Source organism: Lolium rigidum, chromosome 6 (genome assembly GCF_022539505.1).
Source record: "Lolium rigidum isolate FL_2022 chromosome 6, APGP_CSIRO_Lrig_0.1, whole genome shotgun sequence".
NCBI lineage: Eukaryota > Viridiplantae > Streptophyta > Magnoliopsida > Poales > Poaceae > Lolium > Lolium rigidum.
The window spans coordinates 52,928,094-52,950,745 of NC_061513.1; the positions used below are offsets into that span (position 1 = coordinate 52,928,094).

Here is a 22,652-nt window from a genome sequence, read left to right on the forward strand (position 1 = left end):
ACTCAATTTTCTGTTTTTCGAGCTCCCGCCTGGCACGGGCGAGTCTATATTGATATGCTTGTAACTCTTCAGCTGTCGCAGCTGTCATTGGCTCTGTGCCATCAATAGCTCTTGCAACTCTATCCCACACTGCCTGCGGGAATTGCACCATCTCTCGTGTTCCAGGTCTGACATACTTGGTTCCCAAACCTCGCGTAAGATCAGCGGGATCGACATACGGATTTCCCGCGTTATCGAAGTTCTCTGATGTCTCCTCCTGTGGTCGGCTTGTATCTCCGATTGCATAGATTTGATGGTATTTTGAACTTTGATCTTTGTCGGGATTGGTGACGCCGTCATATAGATCGGTGAAGACCTCTCCAACAATAATGGATCTGTCGATGAAATTGAAGATGTCGATGCTGTCCGAGTCGCTGCTTATATCGGAGTCCGCAGACGACTCGAAGGACATGTCGCCGAAGATCTTGGTGAGCTTTTCGCTTGCCGCAGTGTTGATGAAGCGTGGCGGCGAAATCTCCTCGTCGCCTATCTCGATCGATGACGTCGAGTCCGAAAAATCGGAATCGACCGCCGACAATCCCGACGAAGTCGGAACCTCGAGACGATAAGATCCTTCTTTCTCGACGTGGAAGTGGAACCTTCCGAACATCATCTCCATAGGCTCCTCCAGATACGCATATGCATCCAAACGGGAGGGCGGGTGAGGAACAAAATCGACTAGATCAGTTTCGATCCGTTTACCTCTATCCATCGCGTTGCTTGCTACCGAAGAAGTCGACGATCTTGAACGTGCCATCGAGATCAGTTCCTTGTCGCCTCTAATTCCCATAGACGGCGCCAATTGACAATGGATTAACTTGTCAATGCTTACGGATTGTAGACTAGGGTTTAGTTGGAAGTAGAGGGCAAGTAGATCTCGAGGGTTTTCAGCCGGAAAAGTATTCGACTACTAGAAAACTAGGGTTGTGTTGACAATGAATCGATCCTCTCTTCGTCCCTCGACTCCCCTTATATAGGAGGCGGAGCCGAGGGTTTCGTGATAAACAAGTTACAGAGTTCGGGAGACAATCTGAGTCTGTCCCGTAGTAATTACAAGTTAATATTCCTAATACAATTCTATCTTTCCAAACTCTCTCCTAACAGGGCTTCCGGGCTTTACAATCTTCGGGTCGTGAGCCTTCAGTAAAACCTCGGGTACCATCTTCGGCAGGCCCATTGGGGATGCCTATGTCGCTTAGGTCATGTGAGATTCAAAACATGTGTGCTGAACTTCTAATTTGTACGTCCGATAGGTTTATGATGGTTAGGTTAGCTTCAAGAGTAGGCTGTTTGAGCTGTTATATTTTTATAGTTAAGAGGGCGTGCCATCTCATGTAGTATGGGCTGTCAATTTTCATTCAGATCATTGCATGGATGCAGTAGATAAGTCTATTCCTCAGTATGTTGTAACATGGAGAGCTTTTGCCCTCGTTGTAAATTTTTAACATAGCATCAAACCGCATCCTAAAGGAACTAAACGACCTGCAGAAGGATCCTCCCACGTCATGCAATGCAGGTTCGATTTCGAGTTATTGATATTCCCTCAGACATCTATTCCATATCACACTAAGCATCGTCCTATTTCACGCATTAGCCTGACAGGTCATCTTATGGTCTGATATTTGCGTTTGCCCATTGTTTAGGTCCTGTTGGTGTGAACATGTTCCATTGGCAAGCAACGGTTGTGGTGAAATGATGAAACCGACACCCGTATATTTGCATGTAGTACACTGTGTCAAGGGAAGCTTGTTGCCTCTCCATCATCTGTGAAGTTTAGGCTGGAGTTATGTGAACATGAAGCTAGGATTGTAATGACAGTTTCTACCACAAATATTTACAATTATATAGGTGGAGTTTTATAATTTTGCCAGGCTCAGTGATATTGTTGACAGTCAGAAATAACCAACTAACATATGCTCCATGGCAATGTTGTAGTAAGGGACCAAAAACTCCAAGGACTTTACACATCCAATGTTAGGTTATTCTCCGCTCCTTCTGCTTTGATTCTTTTAGGTTGGAAGAGTGCATTGACTCAAGTTTTCTTTCTCGGGAAGGCTAGCGGATAAACAGGTTGAATCCCTACTCAAGTGCAGAGAGTGTTCATACATCCCATCTGTACTGAATTTTGCGACTCAATGAACAGACAATTTCAGTTTTCAGTTAGGAAGATTTAAGGGAGAATAGTTTCCATAGTCATGGTCAATTAGTATATGAATAATATACCTTTTCCTTGCCGAAAAAAACCATGTGTTGCCAAATTTGCCATCTCTTGAATTTTCATGCATGTCTTGCAGATTCTGATTATGCATACGGCAAGTTACATGTGGGTCACCTGACCAAAGTGGGAGGCCCAGCAAGAAGAGGAACGAATACCCTTGCGAGATGAAGATGAGTACAGCAGTGGTCAAGACAACGATGATCCTTCAGCTCTAAAGAGGCCAAGAGTTGTTTGGTCAGTTGAACTGCATAGAAAATTCGTTGCTGCTATCAACCATCTTGGAATTAACAGTAAGAACTTATCAGTACTTTCTTTGTGTCCTTATTTACTAACAGTAACTCATGGTACTCACTATGATTTTCTGTTTATGCAGAAGTTGTGCCAAAAAGAATACTTGAGCTCATGAATGTTGAGAAACTCACTAGGGAAAATATTGCAAGCACCAAAAGGCAAGGCACTTTATGTACTTTCTTATAGTTATCAGTATATCAATACCTTGTCCGTCCTATACTGCCAAATGTAAATCTAAGTACTGCAGCCAGCAACTAGGTATTAAAGATAGCAGTGCATACAACAAGTTATACCCAAGAGATAGTTTTGAAATATTTGGCACCCTGCAAATTTTCATTATGCAAATGGCACAGGAAACTACCATATATTATGCTAACCAATTAACATTATTTAAGTTGTGCTGAAAGAAAGCACCGCTCCCACACTCCTTGCTTAATTCAACAATGAATACTACATGCCTCTTATAGCAACCGATATCACCCCACGGGTGCGGCGTGTAGGATTCCCTCTAGATTGAAGTGTGTTATTATGGATTTCAGTTAATCAATGAGGGGATGGTTGCTAGGACGTAGCTAACTGGGTACAAATATTTAAGTGGATCTAACCTCATACTATAGAAGTTACTAATAATAGAGATTTGTTTAAGATAATTTGAGGTAAAAACTGCTAGCATTGTCTATAATTTTATGATTTTGCCAAATTTTGATACTTACTTTTTTACCATATATAGCATGATATTTTGTAGCGACTAGGCTCCAAAACATAGATGCATAGTTCCTCAAGTTTTTGTGCTGCTTGAGCAAGGCACGTCAATATTTCTGACACTAACCTTTTTTATTTCTGCACTTCTATGTAATGTGTAACGCTTGCCCTCCTTTTTCTATCTGCAGTTTTATGGAATGTGTGATCTATTCCTCTAACGCTGTGGTGCTTCTCCCCTGCGTCTCCCTCTATGCAGGTCAGAAAAAAAAGCAATGGTATCTTCTTTGATCTTCTTGGTTCACATTTTGAAAGATATATGGGCATTGGACATTGCGCGTCTCAATTGGGGCAATTTGGTTCCGTAAACATTGCACAATGATCGTGTTTCTCTTTGCATTCCTATTCATTAAGTTATGTGTAGTAAATTTTTGTTCATCGGTATAGCTGTCCATCCTATCGCTTAAGTTCTATGTATATAATAGTTCTTCTGTATTTTGCTCTCTGAGATTATCAATTGATCATCCATTGTAGCATGATGATCAATATGCAACACTAGTTATTATTATTAGACAAAAGTATTACCAGACTAAATTTCTGTGTCTCCCTGATGTCCGCTTATTTACTTGACCCTCAAGATCAACCTTTTATGCACATGATTCGAGTGTATTCTGTATCAGATTTTGTTACCAACCATCTTAAATGGCATTGCTTAAACAAGAAAATATTCATTACTTTTATCAATTGAAGTGTGGTCTTAAAATTATTACAACCATCGTATTACACAGTCGGCATGGCTGCCGCGCCCATCCATGATAGTTTGAAGAACAACCAGTTTACTTAGTGCCTTAGCTATTTCATGTTTTATTTACTGCCTTGTCTGCTAGGAACGATTGTTCCAGTGGGCAGAGTTTTTTTTCCTTGCAGGTTGTGCCATTTTGTGTTCTGAATGATATGCAGGGATACACAAGTCAGTTGTTGCGGTGTCTCTTTATGTCATATCTGGTTCTTCAATTCTTAAATTTGGATTGTGAGATGTAAGCAAATGTTATTTCGCAACATGTTAAGGCGACAAATTGGGCATGGCACTAAAATTAGTTGTCTATGTATCAACTATGATCCTTGATCATTTAAACTTAAATGCTTTGCCCCTGGTATCCTTCCAGGGTTTCTGCACAGTGAGATCAGTTGTCCTAGGGAGTTGCTTGCCACTATTGTTTTTGGTATGAAATTTAGTAATATTAAATTATCCAAACATGCTCATTATTACCTTGTTTGCGACGTTCCTTTTGGTTTTATATTAATTGTTCAACTAAGTTCATTTTGTGTGAATGGTCTAAAAATGCACTTCAAATAATTAAGTTCACGTCCCAAAATTATTTGGCAAAATGATATACTCCCCCGATCGAAAATAAGTGTTGGATATTCAATTAGTACAAGCTTTATTCTACATCAATACAAAATCTCCGACACTTTTGGATCGGAGAGAGTAATTATTATTTTAGATTATCCTTATTCATTACACATATTTGAATGTGTATCTATTGGTCCTTACATTTTTCAAAGTTTGTCAGCTCACAATGGAATTACTCTGCACCCGTGCCTCGCCCTCACTTGCACCTGAGGTTCATTTTCCATTTGTGTGCTTACTACCGAGACCGCTGCTATGCACTATCCATCTTGCTGCATTATTGTGTTGTCCGTACTGTCGATGATGATTACCTTTCTTCAAAGAGGCTTGACTTCATCAGTTGTGTCAGTAGGGTTCAGAGAGGAACCATATTCCCTAAATTTATCGTCATTAGAGTTACTAGCAGGTTTTCACGGATTCAGTAGTGCTCTCAAGCATGGTACATAAACATGTTTAGACATACCGAGTCAAAATACAAGGATATCCTCACCCCACCGCAAAGTATCAACTACAGTACGACACATCCTTTTTTTCAAGAGCAGCCAAAAGGTGATCGGGATGGGTGTTGCTTCCTAAGAGATATTGATGTTTGTTGGCCTTGAATTGCAGAACTACAAGAGTCTGTCTTGCTAAGGTCCATGCAATTAGGTCTTGATATGACGGTACATGAAATTGTTGTAGGGTTACAGTCAACGGCACCGTGGATCAGTGGTAAACTAAAAATGCAAGCTATTGGTGTTCAGGGCTTCATAGCATGATCTAGAGGCCCTCCATTGCCCCAACTTTTGCAGGAAACTTTAGGTGTTGGAAACGATATTATCCTCTGTCCGCACCCTTTTTCTTGATTTCCATGGTCATCCTCTTTTGGAGCGGTAAAAAATTAGCATCCGCACCACTGGCATATCGACATATCGACAGAGTTTTTTTTTTACCTTAGCCATTATTAAAGATTTTGCATTCCCTTTTGTATGTTTTAGACAGAAGACTACGATCTAGGGTTGTCTCCGGATATTTATGAATATCAACGTGTTGTTTGAACTAATAATTAGAAAAGAAGTATTTCTTTCAGTTATACATGTGTTTGCAGCACACACATTTTGCGACATAATAATACATCTAAAAGGAGAGGTTGTTGATTTGATAGTTACGACGGACCACAACAAAGGTGTGAGACTTACCATGGAAGAGTAATAAAAAAGACCTAGAACTTGGAACCAAGCAGATGCACAATAATGCCTTCTTGTTATTGCATTCGATGGTATCATGTTGTAGTATATTATGATATCTCTGATTTGTTTTGAATTTTCATAGTTAGTTGTGAATTATATATATGCATTGAGAAATAAAATTTGAGGACCCGTGGCAACGCACGGACATTTGTACTAGTACAATCTAATGGATCAAACTTCGATTTATATGCAGGTACCCGGAAGCGCCAAGTTAACACATCATGCCTTTCGACCTGCTAGGATTTCGGCAACTACTCCTCTTGCCAAAAACTTGCCATCATGACCTTGGAGACACCATTGTCTGAATTCAGCTTTGATCCTCCACTGGAAGCTGCTACTAAGCACTAAAATAGTTCACAGTAGTACTTAGTGTAGCTATCTTAGTTTGCTAAAATGATTCACATGCTCAGATGTCTGAAGGAACATCTTCGCTGTCAAACTACACGGCAACTTCCAACTGCCTTGGATGTTAGCTTTCTCCTTGTTGGGATGGAACTGATTGTTCCTTTGCTCTCTAGCACCTTACACGCCAAAAGGTCCCATTTTATCTTTTCTTTCTTCCCCAGCTGTTGCATCTTCATTCTAAAATGCCTGCAAAGTGTAAAATAGTAAAACAGTGAAGTGAATATAACAGATGCTGAAGAAAGTGGCATGGTATGAGTACTGCAGTAAATTTCCTGGTGTGCTATTATTTTTTCCAGGGTATATGGTGGCGAAGGAGAAAAGGATGGAAGGCAGTTATAAATCTGCGTGTGTGGATGCTAGCAGTATCTTCTTCCTGGTGTTCTGAATTTTAATAGATATATTTGTCAAAAGTTCCTCAATATCTGCTATCTGGGTTGTAAGCCCCCTAGGCCCTAGCTGTAATTTGTGGGGATGAACCCAGGAAGGTGCCCCTTTGGAAATAGAAGAAAAAAAATATTACGAGATGCTATGACAGCGAACTGATGTATTAACTATGACAAGGCTAACTTATGTGTCTAAATGAAATGGACTTGACCAGCAAAGGTAAGAACTCACCTGCATAGAGGAACCCTGCAGCTGTCTGTTGTGGGACACATGCAAGAATGCAGCTCAAGAAGTTGCCATATGCGCTTGCAGTTGGCGCAGCCACCAGGCACCCGCATTTTGCATGCTGCGAAATGGCGCACGAGCAGCTCAACACCCTTGCAGGCAGGAAACTTGCAAGCAGCTTGACTGCCCTTGAGTTTTTGATCCCATGGACCAATTGTCCTACATCCGTCTCGGCATATATGAAGAAGGGCTTCCATAGCTTCATGTAGTTGGAGATAAACCTTCTTCTCCTCCATCCTTTTAGTTCTTTCTTGCCTTCTCTGCGTCAATTCAGTTCACAGAAAGTTGTTTATGAACCATGGCAAATGTGTAAATATTTAAATGTATATGCATTCCCAGTGCGTGTATTGTGTGCAGGATAATACATTACAAACCATATTAGGATGCTCTGTTTGCAGAGAACTCACTGTATCCACTTCAACAAGAGACTCAAGAAGCTCTTGTTCTAGGCTTGGGTTGATCTGTCTCATCACCTTCCACCCTTCCGACAGAGAGATAGTCTTGAAATCTCCAACGATCATACGGGTACAGACGAGCGAGAGCCTTGGTGCATCACATAGTCTAGCCAGTTGTAGCATGTCTACCACATTATCAGGAGCAAGAAAAAATCTCTCAAGTTGGTCGGTGCAGACAATCTTCAGGGATGGTACCGAGAAAGCGTGAGAGAGTACAAGCAAGTGAAGAGCATATTTCTTCATCTCATCCTGCTTGAAACTTCACCAAAGAAACATAAATGAATGTTCTCTCAATACATCTCTTGTAGACAAAGATGGAAACTGTGAAGAAACACGAACAATCGAGTATGAATACAGTCTACATCGTTTTTAGTTCTGATCACAGAGAATTGAGAAATGACTGACCAAACAACCGATTTTATGTACAGTCACCTCTGAACATGGAACATAAATGCATGATACACAGTGTAGCATGATAGAACTATGCAAAAGTATAAGCATTTTGTTCTCTCCTTACTTCAAAAATAAGCAGTTACAAAATGTTTGGCTTGGCGTTGCAGGTCTAGACTATAATTGATTGCAAGGCATTTTCATTAAATGTGAAAGAAACAATCAAGACACTCCCGCCTATCAAACAACAATGAATAATGAAATACAAGTTTCTTAAAATTATAGCATGCGGCCATACCGTGAAGAATATAGGTATCTGATGAAGACATGGACCGCTTCTGATGGTACACCAGGAATCAGGATATGTCTGAAACCATGCTGTACTGTGGCTTGTTCCAGCATGGTTCTTAGAACAGGAGATCTGATGCCCTGTAAAAGACGGTCTTACATAAGATCAAAACCTCCCAATGGTTTAGGAATGGCAATTACAGGAAAAGAATCAGAAACCTGCACTTACAAGAATGCATGAATGAGATAAAATCTTGGTTCCATCATCTGTCAAGACAAAGACATCGGCTTGATATCCTTCTGAGAATAGCTTGCTCCAGGAGTCCTGGACCTCTTCAGGGACATGAATACAACAAGGCTTTTCATTCCTAGAGGTTCTCTGCTTGCCATAAGAAGTTCCAGGTAATGGAGGTGGATCAGGGACATTATTAGTGCACGGAAGCCGAGAAAACCGGCTATGATCTTTCACGACTTGGGTGCCTCCCATGCTATTGCACTCATAGATATCAAATGTGTTGTCGATGATATTGCTGTTGAAGAAGAGCTGTGAAGAACCTGACTCCAGAGGCGCCATCAACTGTGTGCCCCCTGCTTTGACTCCAGCAGGCAAAATCAGACAGAAGAAAGCACAAAACACAATGACAAATCTCTTATGTCTCATATGGCAGCGCAAATAGTAGTACTTTGTTCAAGGCAGGTTCAGAAAGTTGTAACAGATAAATAAAAGGATGGAAAGGCATAACGTAAGGCAAGCGATTCATTGTTAACTAGTACTGTACTTGACATCTTCTTCGGTCCTTTGAAGGAAAAAAATTAATTAGTACTTGATATCTTCTTTCTCCCATTTATTTATTGTGCTCAAACAAACTAACGAGAGTCTGAATCTTTATTAGACAGGAAATAAAGTGTATCGCAGCTGCTAAATATATATATATATGACACTGAATTAGAAACAGGATGCACATAAGCATGTGCATGTTTCGTTTCATAAAATCTGGAGGCTAATTCTAAGAGCTGCTGACCAACGGAACACCACATAATAATAATAACCACAAAAGAAGAAACCAAGAAGGCCTTTTCTGAATTCCGAGGGAAGATCATAAGAATTCAGTCCCCAGAAGGAAGAAACCAAGAATTGGTAAACGGATCTAAAATTAGAGCTGATCAAGTGATTATCAACACACACACATAAAAGGAGCCAAGAGATGATCGAAGGTTCAGCTCCTCACACACTGACACACGAGCTATGGCTCTCCTATCTTGTGGACCGTCAGAGAGAGCAAATAAACGGAGAAGAAAGACTGGGAAGGGAGCTTGGATTCGAAGAAACCACAGCTTGCGTGCTCACCTGAAATCGAGCTCGAGTGATCCAGCTCCCGAGGTCTCTGCAGAAGAAGCGAGTCTTGGAGGAAGAGAAGCCTGAAGCACTACGCTCTCTCCAGTCTCCGCTCTTGAAATGAAAGCTTTTGAAGCCTTCTTGGCCTTCTCTCCTACTTGGCCACACGCCCACGCAGGGAGGGCAGGGGTCGTGCTGCGTGGCTGACAAGGGTTCCCCACCAAAGCAGGGGCCCGCGTGTCATTGTCACAACAGAAAAAGCGCGCGCACACAGTTTGTCTCATGGACGGGACTGTAGGACGGAGGTAGCAGTCGGCAAGTAGGACGGAGCCGAGCCGACCCAGACGTTTTCACGTGGAAAGGACGCGCCGTCCGGGCCAGTAAGAGTGCGCCACGTGGCCCGACGCCGGGGCCGCCCGGCCGAGCACAGCCAGAACGAAGGACGCACACTTTCTCACTGCACCGTGGTCCCAGATGCCATAGGACACGCCCATGGAAAGTCAGTACTAGAAGAGCCTGGAAGGTGGGCCTACTAAGAGCATCTCTCGCGTCCCCCAAACTGTCCCCTAAAGCTCGCCGGATTGAGCGTTTGGGGGACGTGTTTCGTTCGTGCCGTGTTTGGGGACGTCGCTCCCCAGTCGCGTCCTCCAAACGCCACCCCCAAACATTAAAAATAATTTAAATAGGTAGAATAAAACTCTTTACTAAATATTCAAATCGGTTCTACATAAACAAATTACATATAAAACTTCGAAAAACATAATTAAATTACATATAAATTATTTTAAACTACTTCTTCTTCGATGATGGTCCCGCCTCGTCGTCGTCATCGCGGTGGCGCTTCCTGCTCGTCACCTCTTCCGAAGAGGCGGTGTCGGCCGACGCGTCGGAGTCCTCCTCGTCGTCACCGGTGCTCGCCGGCTGCGCCTTGCCCTTGGCCTTGGCCTTCTCGTCCGCCTCCGCCTTCGCACGGGCCACCGCCGCCGCCGCCTCCTCTGACCCTTCTTCCTCCGCGTTGTAATGTCCCAGGTTTAGAGACGATCGAGGGGTAGATTTTAGAAAGGGATGTGCATTGCATAGTAAATTCTGGGGAAATTTCGCGCTTTTAAACAAAAACTGCATCGAAGGGGGGCAAGTTTCTCTCTCGACACCTTACGGGGTTAGGGTTTCGAGAGTGCGACAAACTTGCAACTCACTTCACTAGTTTAGGGTTTTGAGAAGAGAGGGAGAGTTTGCATGATTGAATTCTGAACAAAGTGACATGGTTGAATTCAAATCAATGATGAATTTGAATTTCAAATTCAAACATTAAATAATTACCTAAATAATTCAATTGTGAGGAAATTCATTAAGTAAATAACCAATAATAAACAATATGAACAATTATAATAAAGAAAAGCTCATTAGGAAAAACTTTGAGCTTTATTGATTAACACACAAGATATATTGTCTTTACAATATTCATAATGAAAATAAATGAATATTACAACACATTACAAGAATTGGTGAAATTGAAAAAAAAAGTACAGGGATGTATCCTAGTCTAAATACTACAAGATCATCTTCACTTGATCTTGGATTTGATGAACTCCATGTCCATTTTGATCAATTGTTGATCCCTGCACAAAAATCACAACAAAAAGAAGTTATGCCAAGTGGCATAGCCACTTGGCAGGGTTAGAAATCAATTGAAAATAGGAAATGATCGAGATAGGACCAAAGTGGCCGAGCTGATCCATGCCACGACCAAGTTCCGAGTCCAGGTGCACAGCACATGCCTACACACACACACAGCCGCTCACGGGGCTGTGTGCATGCAAGACACACACACGGTTTGTCACCAAAGTGACAAGCGAGAGCTGTCGACCGGGGATGCAAGGGAGCACCACATATAAACTTTTCACGGCCAAACCCTAGCAATTACGTCGACGGAACTTCCCGAGGTAAGAACATCAAGAACGAGATAGAACAGGAAGAACACCAAGCTTCCCAAACAACCAATCTATCCATAACGGTTCCACTAGAGCTGTTGTAGAACAAGGCACAAGCGGGAAATCAAGCACAGGCTAACCAGGAGGAGCAGGGCAAGCTCACATCACAATCCTGAAGCCAAATCCTCTACACCAACACCCATTTCTAGGAGCTGGAGTGAGGTATAAACAGATCAACCTGAGCAAAACCCTAGTTTGCTCATAAATAAGCATTTGCATATGTCACAGAAGCCAAAATGGGTAGAATACCCAGATTGTATCATCATCTGGCTACTAAGCCTTTTTGGTGCAAGCAAGTCGGAGATCAGCCGAAGGAAATCACCAAGGGAACATTGATATGTCAGCATGGTGACAATACCGAAGAAATCCGGCATGGATTAATCCCTAACTAGCCATTCCAAAATCATCTAGCACCTAAAGCCAAGCAAGCCATCGGATATTAGACAGATCCTGTCTATTTTTGTTGTCAACGAGTAATGGTACTTGGAAAACCAACATGGTTTCTTCCAGGTGAGATATTTCCCAAATCACGAGCAAGCCAACACAGGTAGGAGCAACCATTTCTAAGCGAGACAGAGCACTGCTAGGGTCACAACAGACTACCTATCCACACAAGAAATGCACCAAAACATCACATCATTATCCGGGGATTCGGTATGAGCTAGGGTACCCAACCGGTGGTTGGCATCCCTCTAGCTACATCAAATTCATCCATATGATCATTACTGATAAACAGTTCACATCATTTATCCATCTAGTAAAGCAAGGAATTACGGATAAATGAAACGATAAAGTAACTAAAGCACCAACATCTTGCCGGTGAACCAATGGCTCACTTGCAAGCATCGGATGATGCTTGAGTAAGCATTAACACACACCGAGCACAAGTATAAGTGTCACACGGACACCGGGTGAAGTACCGGAAAGGCACGGACAACAAGCAAGGGATGATCATTTGATCATCGGGGCTCGCTAAAGCATGCCGGGGCGAGGCTAGAATCAACCACCGAGTATCACACATGAATTATATGAATTAAACAGCCACGAGATTATCAACAATTAGATCACGAGACTAGCACATAAACCATTTTTATAATTGTATCCGGAAGCATATCATCAAGGAATTGATGTATATGGACAATAATTAAGCCAAGCCAAACCTCACGTGAGCGGAACTCAATAATCATCACATAAATAACATCGCCTCTTGCTAAACGGCAAGAACCACTCACGATAATGAACCGGGGGAGCTAGAGCACTGCTACGAGCATAAGCAAGCAAGCAACGGCAATGGCTAGTGGTGTTCGGATGAACACCTAGCCGGATAATAACATATATAACCAAGGGTGAGCGAGAGACATGAATCAAAGGAAGCACACCCCACGAGCACGATTCACACAAGCACATAGGCTAGAGCAAGCATGGCGAGTAGCGGTAGCGCAGCGGCATGCCTAGCCCAGACTAACGCAGCAGCTAGCACGGCACACTGGGCCGGCAAAGCACAAGCCACGAAGCGTAGTAGCGAGCGACACTTCGTCAAGGCAAGCATCTCCACATGGAGAAGTTGGCCAGTGGCCGAGCTAGACGAAGAAGGGGAGAAGAGAAGAAGATAGAACAGGTAACAGAGGAGGAAAGAGGAGGAGAAACTTACAGGCGAAGCAGATAAGCACGACCGTGGCGGCACGGTGGCACACGCCGGGCGACGGCGGCGCCAGGCCAAGCCAAGCCTGGTCGCCACATCACCGCAACGCCGGCATCTCCACGGCATCATCACGGCGCCAGGGACGCCGATGAACGGCGGACCTTCACGGATCCGTGCGGCCGAGGCGCAGGCGCGTTGGAGGAGAGTCGAGGTGGACACGAGCGTCAAATCGACGCGGACCACCATGTCCGCCGTCGAGGGGCGGTCCAGATCCGCACCAGTTCGTCGCCGATAATGGCCGAAGGCGGCCGGAGCATGGCGGCGACGGCGGAGGCGATTTTGGTGTCGCGAGAGCCAAAAGGGGATTAGGGTTACGGGGAGGAGGACGACGAAGCGACTGGGTCGGTTGGACCGAGCCCACTGGGCTGGTCCAACCTAACCAGCTCGACTGCCTGTCAGGTGGGCTGATGTCTACGTTCCCCCTCCTTTCCTGTAGACAGTGTTGGGCCTCCAAGTGCAGAGGTTTGTAGAACAGCAGCAAGTTTCCCTTAAGTGGATACCCAAGGTTTATCGAACTCAGGGAGGAAGAGGTCAAAGATATCCCTCTCATGCAACCCTGCAACCACAAAGCAAGAAGTCTCTTGTGTCCCCAACACACCAAATAGGTGCACTAGTTCGGCGAAGAGATAGTGAAATACGGGTGGTATGAATATATATGAGCGGTAGCAACGGTGCCGGAAAATAGCTTGCTGGCGTGTAGTTGATGGTGGTAGTATTGCAGCGATAGTAACACGATAAAACGAGTAAACAAGCAGCGATAGCGATATTTAGGAACAAGGCCTAGGGATTACACTTTCACTAGTGGACACTCTCAACATTGATCACATAACGGAATAGATAAATGCATACTCTACACTTTTGTTGGATGATGAACACATTGCGTAGGATTACACGAACCCTCAATGCCGGAGTTAACAAGCTCCACAATAATGCTCATGTTTTAGTAACCTTCGAGTGTAAGATAGATCAACGAGACTAAACCAAGTACTAGCATAGCATGCACACCGTAACCTTCATGCATATGTAGGAGGAATAGATCACATCAATATTATCATAGCAATAGTTAACTTCATAATCTACAAGAGATCATAATCATAGCATAAACCAAGTACTAACACGGTGCACACACTGTCGCCTTTACACACGTGCAGGAGGAATAGAACTACTTTAATAACATCACTAGAGTAGCACATAGATAGTAGTGATACAAACTCATATGAATCTCAATGAGATCATTGTATTGAAGTACATGGAAGAGAGATGAACCACATAGCTACCGGTACAGCCCCGAGCCTTGATGGAGAACTACTCCCTCCTCATGGGAGCAGCGGCGGTGATGAAGATGGCGGTGGAGATGGCAGCGGTGTCGATGGAGATGCCTTCGGGGGCACTTCCCCGCTCCGGCAGGGTGCCGGAACGGAGATCCTGTCCCCCGGATCTTGGCTTCGCGATGGCGGCGGCTCCGGAAGGTTTACGTGGTTTTCGTCAATTGGTATCGGGTTTTCGATCCGGGGGCTTCTTATAGGCGAAGAGGCGGCGCGGGAAGGTCGAAGGGCTGGCCAAACCCTAGGGGGCGCGGCCCCCTAGGCCGTGCCGGGGCATGGTGTGGTGGGCCTGTGCCCCCCTCTCGGTCCCTCTCGTGTGTTCCGGATGCTTCCGGGGATTCTAAGATCTTTGGCGTTGATTTCGTCCGATTCCGAGAATATTTCGTTACTAGGATTTACGAAACCAAAAACAGCGGAAAACGAGGAGCGGCACTTCGGCATCTTGTTAATAGGTTAGTTCCGGAAAATGCACGAATATGACATAAAGTGTGCATAAAACATGTAGATAACATCAATAATGTGGCATGGAACACAAGAAATTATCGATACGTTGGAGACGTATCGGCATCCCCAAGCTTAGTTACGCTCGTCCCGAGCGAGTAAAACGATAACAAAGATAATTTACGGAGTGACATGCCATCATAAACTTGATCATACTATTTGTAAAGCATATGTAGTGAATGCAGCGATCAAAACAATGTGTATGACATGAGTAAACAAGCTGAATCATAAAGCAAAGACTTTTCATGAATAGCACTTCAAGACAAGCATCAATAAGTCTTGCATAAGAGTTAACTCATAAAGCAATAATTCAAAGTAAAGGTATTGAAGCAACACAAAAGAAGATTAAGTTTCAGCGGTTGCTTTCAACTTGTAACATGTATATCTCATGGATATTGTCAATGCAAAGCAATATAACAAATGCAATATGCAAATATGTAAGAATCAATGCACAGTTCACACAAGTGTTTGCTTCTTGAGATGGAGAGAGATAGGTGAACTGACTCAACATAAAAGTAAAGAGAAAGGTCCTTCAAAGAGGAAAGCATCGATTGCTATATTTGTGCTAGAGCTTTTATTTTGAAAACATGAAACAATTTTGTCAACGGTAGTAATAAAGCATATGCATCATGTAAATTATATCTTATAAGTTGCAAGCCTCATGCATAGTGTACCAATAGTGCCCGCACCTTGTCCTAATTAGCTTGGACTACCTGGATTATCACCGCAATACATATGCTTTAACCAAGTTTCACAAAGGGGTACCTCTATGCCGCTTCGTACAAAGGTCTAAGGAGAAAGCTCGCATTTGGATTTCTCGCTTTTGATTATTCTCAACTTAGACATCCATACCGGGACAACATAGACAACGAGATAATGGACTCCTCTTTTAATGCTTTAAGCATTTGACAACAATTAATTCTTTTCTCATTAGAGATTTGAGGATGTTTGTCCAAAACTGAAACTTCCACCATGAATCATGGCTTTAGTTAGCGGCCCAATGCTCTTCTCTCACAATATGCATGCTCAAACCATTCAACTCAGTGTAGATCGCCCTTGCTGCCGACAAGACGAACATGCATAGCAACTCACATGAAATTCAACAATGAGTTGATGGCGTTCCCCAGTAAACATGGTTATCGCACAACAAGCAACTTAATAAGAGATAAAGTGCATAATTACATATTCAATACCACAATAGTTTTTAAGCTATTTGTCCCATGAGCTATATATTGCAAAGGTGAATGATGGAGTTTTAAAGGTAGCACTCAAGCAATTTACTTTGGAATGGCGGAGAAATACCATGTAGTAGGTAGGTATGGTGGACACAAATGGCATAGTGGTTGGCTCAAGGATTTTGGATGCATGAGAAGTATTCCCTCTCGATACAAGGTTTAGGCTAGCAAGGTTATTTGAAACAAACACAAGGATGAACCGGTGCAGCAAAACTCACATAAAAGACATATTGAAAACATTATAAGACTCTACACCGTCTTCCTTGTTGTTCAAACTCAATACTAGAAATTATCTAGACTTTAGAGAGACCAATTATGCAAACCAAATTTTAGCATGCTCTATGTATTTCTTCACTAATAGGTGCAAAGTATATGATGCAAGAGCTTAAACATGAGCACAACAATTGCCAAGTATCACATTACCCAAGACATTTATAGCAATTACTACATGTATCATTTTCCAATTCCAACCATATAACAATTTAACGAAGAGGAAACTTCGCCATGAATATTATGAGCTAAGAACACATGTGTTCATATGAACCAGCGGAGCGTGTCTCTCTCCCACACAAGCATGATGTAATCCAATTTATTCAAACACAAACAAAAACAAAAGCAAACAGACGCTCCAAGTAAAGCACATAAGATGTGATGGAATAAAAATATAGTTTCAGGGGAGGAACCTGATAATGTTGTCGATGAAGAAGGGGATGCCTTGGGCATCCCCAAGCTTAGACGCTTGAGTCTTCTTGATGTATGCAGGGGTGAACCACCGGGTGCATCCCCAAGCTTAGAGCTTTCACTCTCCTTGATCGTAGTATATCATCCTCCTCTCTTGACCCTTGAAAACTTCCTCCACACCAAACTCGAAACAACTCATTAGAGGGTTAGTGGACAATAAAAATTAACATGTTCAGAGGTGACACAATCATTCTTAACACTTCTGGACATTGCATAAAGCTACTTGGACATTAATGGATCAAAGAAATTCATCCAACATAGCAAAAGAGGCAATGCGAAATAAAAGGCAGAATCTGTCAAAACAGAACAGTCCGTAAAGATGGATTTTATTAGGCCACCAGACTTGCTCAAACGAAAATGCTCAAATTGAATGAAAGTTGCGTACATATCTGAGGATCATGCTCGTAAATTGGCTTAATTTTCTGAGCTACCTACAGGGAGGTAGACCCAGATTCGTGACAGCAAAGAAATGCTGGAACTGTGCGGTAATCCAAATCTAGTACTTACTTTTCTATCAAAGACTTTACTTGGCACAACAAAACACAAAACTAAGATAAGGAGAGGTTGCTACAGTAGTAAACAACTTCCAAGACACAAATATAAAACAAAGTACTGTAGCAAAATAACACATGGGTTATCTCCCAAGAAGTTCTTTCTTTTTAGCCATTAAGATGGGCTCAGCGAGTTTTAATGATGCACTCGCAAGAAATAGTATTTGAAGCAAAAGAGAGCATCAAGAAGCAAATTCAAAACACATTTAAGTCTAACATGCTTCCTATGCATAGGAATCTTGTAAATAAACAAGTTCATGAAGAGCAAAGTAACAAGCATAGGAAGATAAAACAAATGTAGCTTCAAAAATTTCAGCACATAGAGAGGCATTTTAGTAACATGAAAATTTCTACAACCATATTTTCCTCTCTCATAATAATATCCAGTGGTATCATGAGCAAACTCAACAATATAACTATCACATAAAGCATTCTTATCATGAGTCTCATGCATAAAATTATTACTCTCCACATAAGCATAATCAATTTTATTAGTTGTAGTGGGAGCAAATTCAACAAAGTAGCTATCATTATTATTCTCATCAAGTGTAGGAGGCATAGTATAATCACAACAAAATTTACTCTCCATAGTAGGTTGTACCACAAGACCACTATCATTATCATTATCAGAAATAGGAGGCAAAGTATCATCAAAGAAAATTTTCTCCTCAATGCTTGGGGGACTAAAAATATCATGAAAACCAGCTTCCCCAAGCTTAGAACTTTCTATATCATTATCAACAATGGTGTTCAAAGCGTTCATACTAATATTACTACCAGCATGCAAATAAGATTCCATAGGTTTTTTAATTTTCGCATCAAACAATCCATGTTTTAAATGAGGAAACAGAATAAGAAGCTCACTCTTGTACATTATGCCAAACTAGTGTAAACAAGAAACAACAAGATGCAATTGCAGGATCTAAAGGAAATAGCTTCGAGCACACACACAACGGCGCCGGAAAAATACTTTACCTGGACCGTAGTATGAGTGCCTTTTTACCTTTCCTCCCGGCAACGGCGCCAGGAAAAGTGCTTGATGTCTACGTTCCCCCTCCTTTCCTGTAGACAGTGTTGGGCCTCCAAGTGCGAGAGGTTTGTAGAACAGCGAGCAAGTTTCCCTTAAGTGGATACCCAAGGTTTATCGAACTCGGGGAGGAAGAGGTCAAAGATATCCCTCTCATGCAACCACTGCAACCACAAAGCAAGAAGTCTCTTGTGTCCCCAACACACCAAATAGGTGCACTAGTTCGGCGAAGAGATAGTGAAATACGAGTGGTATGAATATATATGAGCGGTAGCAACGGTGCCGAGAAAATAGCTTGTCTGGCGTGTAGTTGATGGTGGTAGTATTGCGGCAGTAGTAACACGGTAAAACGAGTAAACAAGCGGCGATAGCGATATTTAGGAACAAGGCCTAGGGATTACACTTTCACTAGTGGACACTCTCAACATTGATCACATAACGGAATAGATAAATGCATACTCTACACTTTTGTTGGATGATGAACACATTGCGTAGGATTACACGAACCCTCAATGCCGGAGTTAACAAGCTCCACAATAATGCTCATGTTTTAGTAACCTTCGGTGTAAGATAGATCAACGAGACTAAACCAAGTACTAGCATAGCATGCACACCGTAACCTTCATGCATATGTAGGAGGAATAGATCACATCAATATTATCATAGCAATAGTTAACTTCATAATCTACAAGAGATCATAATCATAGCATAAACCAAGTACTAACACGGTGCACACACCTGTCGCCTTTACACACGTGCGGGAGGAATAGAACTACTTTAATAACATCACTAGAGTAGCACATAGATAGTAGTGATACAAACTCATATGAATCTCAATGAGATCATTGTATTGAAGTACATGGAAGAGAGATGAACCACATAGCTACCGGTACAGCCCCGAGCCTTGATGGAGAACTACTCCCTCCTCATGGGAGCGAGCGGCGGTGATGAAGATGGCGGTGGAGATGGCAGCGGTGTCGATGGAGATGCCTTCCGGGGCACTTCCCCGCTCCGGCGGGGTGCCGGAACGGAGATCCTGTCCCCCGGATCTTGGCTTCGCGATGGCGGCGGCTCCGGAAGGTTTACGTGGTTTTCGTCAATTGGTATCGGGTTTTCCGATCCGGGGGCTTCTTATAGGCGAAGAGGCGGCGCGAGGAAGGTCGAAGGGCTGGCCAAACCCTAGGGGGCGCGGGCCCCCTAGGCCGCGCCGAGGGCATGGTGTGGTGGGCTCGTGCCCCCCTCCGGTCCCTCTCGTGTGTTACGGATGCTTCCGGGGATTCTAAGATCTTTGGCGTTGATTTCGTCCGATTCCGAGAATATTTCGTTACTAGGATTTCTGAAACCAAAAACAGCGAGAAAACGAGAGCCGGCACTTCGGCATCTTGTTAATAGGTTAGTTCCAGAAAATGCACGAATATGACATAAAGTGTGCATAAAACATGTAGATAACATCAATAATGTGGCATGGAACACAAGAAATTATCGATACGTTGGAGACGTATCATGGGCCCGAGGGGTATTTTGGACATTTCCAAAATACCCATTTAAATGAGAATTTCCAAGAATTTTATAAAATAAAATACAGCTCTAAAAAAAATAAGTAAAAATATGAAAATTAATCAGCATAAAATTCTCTATCTAAATAAAATATCAAAGAGAATTTTTGAAGACAAAGAAGAATAAGTCTTAATTTGATGATTTAAATAATGATTTAAATCACACATATTATTTTCAATAATGAAAATAAGTCCATTAATGCATTTGGACTTTAAAAACACCTTGACAACATTTCAAGGTTGTATTTTACTTTAAATCAAGTATCCCCAAATTATTCTTAGTATTAACCTCTTACATGAAATAATAACGACATCGGAAGGGGGAACAAACCCTAAAAATGGAATCATGCATAATTGCCTCTTTAACCATTGCCCTTATCGGACAATGATGCTATTTTTCAGAAACGAGAGGACAAGGGTTAGTCCACACCTTCCAAGCCGCAAAACTTTGCGGTGTTCGAGCAAGTTCATCACTTGCTCATGCCATTTGAGTATTTCTATCAAATTACTTGCAAAGTATTATGGTTATCACTATTGCATAAAAATCAAAACCACTATTTTCATAACTATGAATATGACTATGTGGTGGGCAATGGAACCATGGATTGTGTTGATATGGTGGAGGTTCCATTGCACGGGTTTATATCCATCTAGGATTAAACAACAAATGTCGCCGATGATTCTTGTGCTCGTAATACCCGTGTTAACCATAAGATCCGGAGTGGGACGGAGTATTCAAAAGTGTTTCCACCTCTCGTTCATCAACGGATGCGCTTACCGTAGCGGTTGTGTACGGCGGAACAACCGGAGGGTGGGGATCCCATTCTAATTCCCCACGGTAAAGCATTGCTTGCCGTAGCGGTTGTGTCTTGCGGAACAACCGGAGGGTGGGGATCCCATTCTAATTCCCCACGGTAATGCGGTCTATGATGGGTTGCGGCTACCGGCGTAGGAGTGTATGGTAGAGCCCAGCACTGTCGTCGTGGTCGGGGTCCACCCGAAATTACGGGAATAATGGGACCGGCGTGGACCCGGGGTCGGGGCATGCAACAAAGGGTGGGTGTTCGAGGTAGCGGAGGAACATGATTGGCTAGACCTTATACCGGGCCTCACACCAAAGGAAGTGTGGACGGGAAAGCTGCCGGTTGGCACCAAGGTTAAGATCTCTTATGGGTAAAGCAACACACCTCTGCGAGTGTAAAGAACTGTGACCTGTCACTCCCTGTTCCGGGATTGAGAAACTGCGAACGCGGCCGGAAAGGAGCTCCATGAAGTTCTAGTAAACCGGTGAAGGCTGACGGACATAGCTCTTTGAAATAAAAGCAATCTCTTGAAGAAATGTTTATCAAAACTTGCATTGGTATTAGACTTTCTGGCCTAATATCGTAGCTAGTGCATTAAACACCTCTTATCTATAATGAACTTGTTGAGTACGCTCGTACTCATACCACTCTTAAATCCCATGCTTAGATTGTCTGAATCATCTGGAGGAGGACTATGACAGCAATGATGGAGCCGAGATCATCGGCTACGAGGAACCAGACCTCTCAGGAGGAGTTGAAGGCGTAGACTATCTCATAGTCTACGGATCCGGGAGGCTTCCGGAGGAGATCAAGCCTAGAGATAACCGATAGTAGTAGTAACCGAGCAGCTCGAACTCTTAGTATTTAGCTGCTCGATGAAATAAATGTTTAGTTTAATGAGACTCTGGTATTGTAAGTTAAGTCGGGTTCGCCTCGAACCCAGGAGTATTCCTCTTAGGACCCAAGAGGAGCTCCAAGATGACATGTGTATGATAGTTGTAATAATCAATGAATGAGTTATGGACCACTGCTATGTTCGTTGTACTACTACGAGGGATGTAATATTTGCGGAATGGTACTTCGTGAATGTTATATCAACGACTGGCATACTACAACATGCAGTGGTATGCAGGGTCACCACAGTTGGTATTAGAGCAAAAGCTTTGACCTTAGGTTGGAACCTAGTAAATGGGACCAAACGTTAGGAGTCAAATAGGACTAATAAAGAATTCTCTAAAAATATGGTGTATATTCAATTGAGAATACAACAATCATATCTTTTAGTGCGATAATTCTTTATTATCTCTATTATGATGCATTATTACTAATCTTATAATCTTTCTATTTCTACAGCCAACATGGCAAGTTCACGACCAGGAAGAAACGTGAAAGTTATGGATTCCACACTGAACGAGTACCAAGGAGGACTTGCTGATATCCTTCGAGCCATGTTACTTGGAATTTGGGTGCGATCCCCGGATTCCGAGTAAAGAAATACATGTTCTATGATGGTCCGGTATTGGCCAAGTGCGGGGTAGGACTGCGACTTCCCGAATCTTTGGGAATGAGCGTAGTCATGCCAGTCTGGGAAGCAAGGACAACCAATACAGCTTACCATATAGGCTGTTATGAGAGCCATAACCGACATACGGGAACATAAGACGAAGGAGCTTATGGATTCCGAGTTCTCCCATATTCCTCATAATCAGGAGGAAGAAGATCCCATGCTCAACCACTACAAATATGCTAAACGCAAACCCATAGCAGCGGCAAAATATATGGATAATAGC

The 22,652-nt window shown here is 42.8% G+C and overlaps 1 protein-coding gene across 1 annotated transcript; it reads right to left on the reverse strand.

The window, feature by feature from the left end:
• Window positions 1-6,279: 6,279 nt before the first annotated feature.
• Window positions 6,280-9,537, reverse strand: LOC124661184 (BTB/POZ and TAZ domain-containing protein 3-like). The gene is made up of 6 exons (XM_047199042.1): window positions 9,443-9,537; window positions 8,324-8,682; window positions 8,105-8,235; window positions 7,369-7,675; window positions 6,908-7,221; window positions 6,280-6,478 (listed from the first exon to the last, which is right to left on the reverse strand). Exons 2-6 carry the CDS (start codon window positions 8,666-8,668, stop codon window positions 6,322-6,324), a joined length of 1,254 nt encoding a protein of 417 aa, XP_047054998.1. The 5' UTR covers window positions 8,669-8,682; window positions 9,443-9,537; the 3' UTR covers window positions 6,280-6,321.
• Window positions 9,538-22,652: the final 13,115 nt, after the last annotated feature.

Coding starts and splice junctions, on each gene's coding strand:
- LOC124661184 (XM_047199042.1), bottom strand. CDS start 8,668: ATGGCGCCTCTGGAGTCAGGTTCTTCACAGCTCTTCTTCAACAGCAAT. Junction 8,236..8,323: donor TATCTCATTCATGCATTCTT/GTAAGTGCAGGT, acceptor CGTCTTTTACAG/GGCATCAGATCTCCTGTTCT. Junction 7,676..8,104: donor AGATACCTATATTCTTCACG/GTATGGCCGCAT, acceptor TCTTTGGTGAAG/TTTCAAGCAGGATGAGATGA.